Below are 4,816 nucleotides of genomic sequence, written 5' to 3'. Positions count from 1 at the left end.
CCGAGCCCCCCGTCTTTCTGCCTTGCCCTTCACTAACAAGTAAACAGACATTGGCATTGGGAATTCTGGGCTTACTGGGAGCTTGATCGGTCTAAAAAAAAAAAAAAAAAAAGAAAGAAAGCAGCCTTTTTCGTTGCTAATAGTAATTGTATCACCATCAGCAGCGATGGTCTGCAGCCATGTTGGCTCTGCCTCACAGCGAGCAGGGAAGGTTAGGCGTACCTACAAAGGCAGAGTTAGGCATCTAAACTATTATTTCTTTAAAAAGCATTTAAAATAACCCGACTAGGCTTCCTCCCGTTACTGTTTAGCTGAACTTGGCTAGCCCGGGAAACGCTAGCATCCTTCGGAGAGGGAAATCCATACAGTGCACGGAAGTTATAACCTTAACTTTACTAGAAACCATTTATTCACATGAAAAAGACAGTGGCCCATGCTTTTGGATGACAATAGAAACATATATATATATATTTTATATATAGCGAACGTACATTTACCATCTCTTAAATAAACCGCATTCACTTAAAGGGAGGAAAGTGTTACCCTAGCTCAAAAGCAACAACACAGCCCCCCCGAACTCAATGAATTGTAAGCAAAAACTACCAGACACACTGCAGGTCCATTGCTGGTACTGTGGGAGAGGAATAAAAAGCACCTTTGGCGAGAAACACTTGAGAGTGGACAGTTGGATTTACCCTAGTTTTCCCTTATCAGGAATCTGCTCCGCCAAGCCCCGAAATCTCCAGTGGCCATTCAGTGTGTGGAGTTGCACGTGAAAATGAAACTTTGAGTTCCGCAGGGTGGATGTGTCATGTAAACCAATTTACTTTTGCATTCAGATGGCAGGTCACAGAGACCGAGATTTGTTTTTCTTCTTTCTTCTTTTTTTCTTTCTCTCTTTCTTTTTTTTTTTTAATTTTTATTTTTTCCTTTCTTTTTTTTTTTCCTTTTTTTTTTTTTTTTTTCAAAACAAGGGATTCCCAGTGAAATATTGGAGTCGATCTCTGTTCAGTTTCTTTTCTTTCATCCTTCGATTCTGGAACCAAATTTTAACTTGCCGGTCAGTGAGGTTGAGCATTCTGGACAACTGCAGTCTTTTCTCTTTGTTTATGTACACGTTGAAGAAAAACTCCCGTTCCAGTTCTCTTATCTGATATTTGGTATAGGGGCATCTCTTTTTCCTTGATCGCTGGGGAATTGCTGAAATTCAAGAGAGAAGAAACTGATTTATGCTGCTGCTACGAACACGCTCAGCTAGGAAGAGACCAGAGACTTTGTCAATATCCCATTGCCTGGAAAGCAGCCCTCTAGCAGTTGAAAAAAGTATTCCCGGGGCTTTTACTCTCTGGGTGACTTAGCAAAAAAGCGAATATTTCCCAACTTCTCCTTAAAAGACAGCACTTCGAGCAATACAGCGAGATATTTAAATGGGCTGGAAAAATTCCAAGTTTCTCAAACTCCTCTCACCCACCCACACCCACCCCACCCCAAACAAACGAAGATCTTAAGCTCCAAACCGAAGGCGGCTCTGAGCACTACCTGTGAAATCTCCCCGTCTCCCCCCCGCCAAATCAACAATTTAATAACAATTAATATCCTCTTCCAAGAATACCTTAAGCCCACCTAAATTGGTTTCCTATCGTAAACACGCTTTACAACGGTAAAGGAAATCTTATAGGATATATAAAATCCTTTGGATGCTTATAAAATTGCACATAAAATGCGGCTTGACAAAGTGTTGGCCTTGTACTCTTGCCCCCAATTTACTGCTGATACCTACCTGAACTGTTGCTCTTCTCTGCAACAGCCTCACCAGAAGGGGAATCGGCGCTGTTGGCTGGTGTCACTTTCTTCTCTTGGCTGGAAGGTGTTTTACTGCAAGTGCTGTTCTGGGCTTTCAAGTCGCCCTTGTCCGCGTCCCCCTCGCCCTCGGAGTGCTGCTGGTACGGGGGTCCGGGGGCCGTCTCGTAAAACTGGTCGAAGCCTTGCGGCAGGATGCCGTTCCTCCCCACCGAGCTGTAGAAGTTGGAGGCGGCGGTAGACGGTCCGTGGTGGCCGCAGACAGGGTCCGTTTTGAATAACATTTCCGTCCTCCTGTTCGCAGGCTGCAGAAAGTCTCTGTGCATCACCTCTTCAGCTGAGTAATAAGGAGCATAACTGCCCCTATACTGCCATTTGCTGCGCTCTAATCCGTATTCCCTGAATGCCACTTCGCGCACAGGTTGGACATGAGGTAAATTAGAAGAATAAGGAAAAGTCATTTGACAGGACGAGGATTGCGACAAAAAAGAGGGTTTCGTCGAGAAATCTGAGGGTGAGACGTAATAAGCGCACCCTGGCAGATACATATTGGATGTGCCGTGACTGCAATCGTCAAACTCAGTCATGTCTTCCTTTTTGCGATTGCAAGCAACCAGGAGGCTTCAATGCATTGAACAAGATCCATCTATTGCACAAGAGGGTTTGGACAGGATCAACTAAGAAAAAATCCCCACCGTGTGCTGACGTGCAATTCATCTTGATTGATTCTAGTGGTAATTATGTCACGTGACGCGATGTAGAAATGTCCTTATATCTATATCAGCCCCTCGGAAAGGCTCCTAAGATCTCTCCAAAGAGCCCTCCCAGCACGGAGAGAGGAGCGCGGCGTTTGTACAAATATAGCCCTTTTTTTTTTTCCCCCCTCATCTTTCCAGCGGGGCTGAGACAGGCGGAGGAGGTGCGGAGATCACCTGGGGCCGCGCCGCCCGGGCAGCCTCCTGCCCACCGCCGGAGCCCCCCGCCCGCATCGCCCCGCATCGCCGCCCAGCCCAGGCTCCGCGGGCGACCAGGAGGGGGTGGGGGGCGGGTGTGCGTGTTACAGAGCCACCCGCGGGGACGGTAGCCCTGCTGGCCGGGGCACCCGCCGCTCGGCAACGTGCCGGTTCCCGGTTAGAGGGAGCGATGCTGGCTGGCCGCCGCTCGGGCAGAGGATGAGCGGGGTGACGGTTCACTCAGGAAAGCCAAGTCCCCTTCACGCGTGCGAGTGGGCTCTGCCCGCCCGCTTCCAGCAACTCACGGTTGGCATCCACACCGGTCACGAAATTCAAAGCCCGAGTCCCGATCACCTCGTTTTTCCCCTCGCTTACGAGCCCAGACACTGCGCGCTTGTGCCAGGGCGCCAGAGACAATCTCAACCGAGAGATAGGGAAACAGAACATCTCTCAGTAGCCGGTTTTATGAAAGGGAGACACTTTCGGGCTCTTCTGGAAGGCAAAGGGCTAGGGCAGGAAGAGAAGTCCACCAAGCACGGTTTCCTTGGGAAGCAGAGCAGCACACAAAGTGACCTCTGTTCCCCTGCTTCCAACTCCCACCAAAATGTTCATTTTCATTGGAAGGGAAAAGCAGGGTTGGGAGTGGGCGACACGCACAACACCCGCCAGCCCCGCGGCCGTCCTGCCTTCGAGGGCTCATTTTTTGCCAATTTTCTTTTTCTCCTTGAAAAATGATTTTACACAGACGAGCACAAACCGGGTCACAAAGGCTGAAAATAGAAGAGAATAAATAATACGCGCCAGCAACAGCCCTATGCTCGAGCAATCCCTCATTCCAGAAACGTTTGCCAGCTCTCTATGGGAATGCCTTTTTCCGCCACCGTACAACATAGCCAGAGTAACCCCGCCACATGCCGCTCTCCAAATAAACCCGAAATCTGGGCGAGCTCCCCACGCCGAGCAGGGTCGCCCCCTGGCCACCCAGGCAAGCCCTGGGCGCTCCGGCCGGGCCACAGGCCCCGCATCGCCTCCAAAAAGGCAGCCTCCAAATCCCGCAGAGAGCCCGGCAGGTAGGGAACCGGCCCCAAAGCGCCGCGGGCAAGTAGGGGGAAGGCCCGGGGGGTCCCCGACTCCTCGAAGCGGCGGTGCCCGCGGAGGGCTCGGCCAGGCGCTTCCTGCGCGCCCCCGGATCCGCGGTGCGGAGTGGCTCCGGGGGCGGGAGCCCCGCAGCCCGGGCTGCGCCCCGCACCCTGCCCCCCGCCCTGCCGCCACCGCCACGGCCCCTCCTGCAGCCCCCGGCCCCCCAGAGCAGGCGAGGACTGCCCAAGGGGCTTCCGCACCACAGCGCAGCTTGCCCTTTCTAGAAATCAAAACACCAAAGCCAGGCAGATAAGATAAAATTAATTATTCTTTTTTTTTTTTCTTCCCTTCTTTTTTTTTTCCTTTTTTTTTTTTCCTTTTTCCGCCACCGTACAACATAGCCAGAGTAACCCCGCCACATGCCGCTCTCCAAATAAACCCGAAATCTGGGCGAGCTCCCCACGCCGAGCAGGGTCGCCCCCTGGCCACCCAGGCAAGCCCTGGGCGCTCCGGCCGGGCCACAGGCCCCGCATCGCCTCCAAAAAGGCAGCCTCCAAATCCCGCAGAGAGCCCGGCAGGTAGGGAACCGGCCCCAAAGCGCCGCGGGCAAGTAGGGGGAAGGCCCGGGGGGTCCCCGACTCCTCGAAGCGGCGGTGCCCGCGGAGGGCTCGGCCAGGCGCTTCCTGCGCGCCCCCGGATCCGCGGTGCGGAGTGGCTCCGGGGGCGGGAGCCCCGCAGCCCGGGCTGCGCCCCGCACCCTGCCCCCCGCCCTGCCGCCACCGCCACGGCCCCTCCTGCAGCCCCCGGCCCCCCAGAGCAGGCGAGGACTGCCCAAGGGGCTTCCGCACCACAGCGCAGCTTGCCCTTTCTAGAAATCAAAACACCAAAGCCAGGCAGATAAGATAAAATTAATTATTCTTTTTTTTTTTTCTTCCCTTCTTTTTTTTTTCCTTTTTTTTTTTTCTTTTCCATACCGGAGGGAA

General features: G+C 52.8%; 1 protein-coding gene across 1 annotated transcript in view; it reads right to left on the bottom strand.

The window, feature by feature from the left end:
- Positions 1-904: 904 nt before the first annotated feature.
- The window catches only part of HOXD11 (homeobox D11), a 5,460-nt gene continuing 1,548 nt past the window's right edge, over positions 905-4,816 (bottom strand). Inside the window, exons 2-3 of the mRNA XM_014954225.1 lie at positions 1,781-3,523; positions 905-1,200 (exon numbers count right to left, since the gene is read on the bottom strand). Of these exons, the coding sequence (XP_014809711.1) occupies positions 965-1,200; positions 1,781-2,387 (843 nt within the window). The 5' untranslated portion in view covers positions 2,388-3,523 and the 3' untranslated portion in view covers positions 905-964. The remainder of the gene's footprint in view (positions 1,201-1,780; positions 3,524-4,816) is intronic.

Source organism: Calidris pugnax, unplaced genomic scaffold, assembly GCF_001431845.1.
Source record: "Calidris pugnax isolate Ruff unplaced genomic scaffold, ASM143184v1 scaffold103, whole genome shotgun sequence".
Classification (NCBI taxonomy): domain Eukaryota; kingdom Metazoa; phylum Chordata; class Aves; order Charadriiformes; family Scolopacidae; genus Calidris; species Calidris pugnax.
Note: the sequence above shows the minus strand (reverse complement) of the source record. Positions and strands in the feature narration are given on the sequence as shown.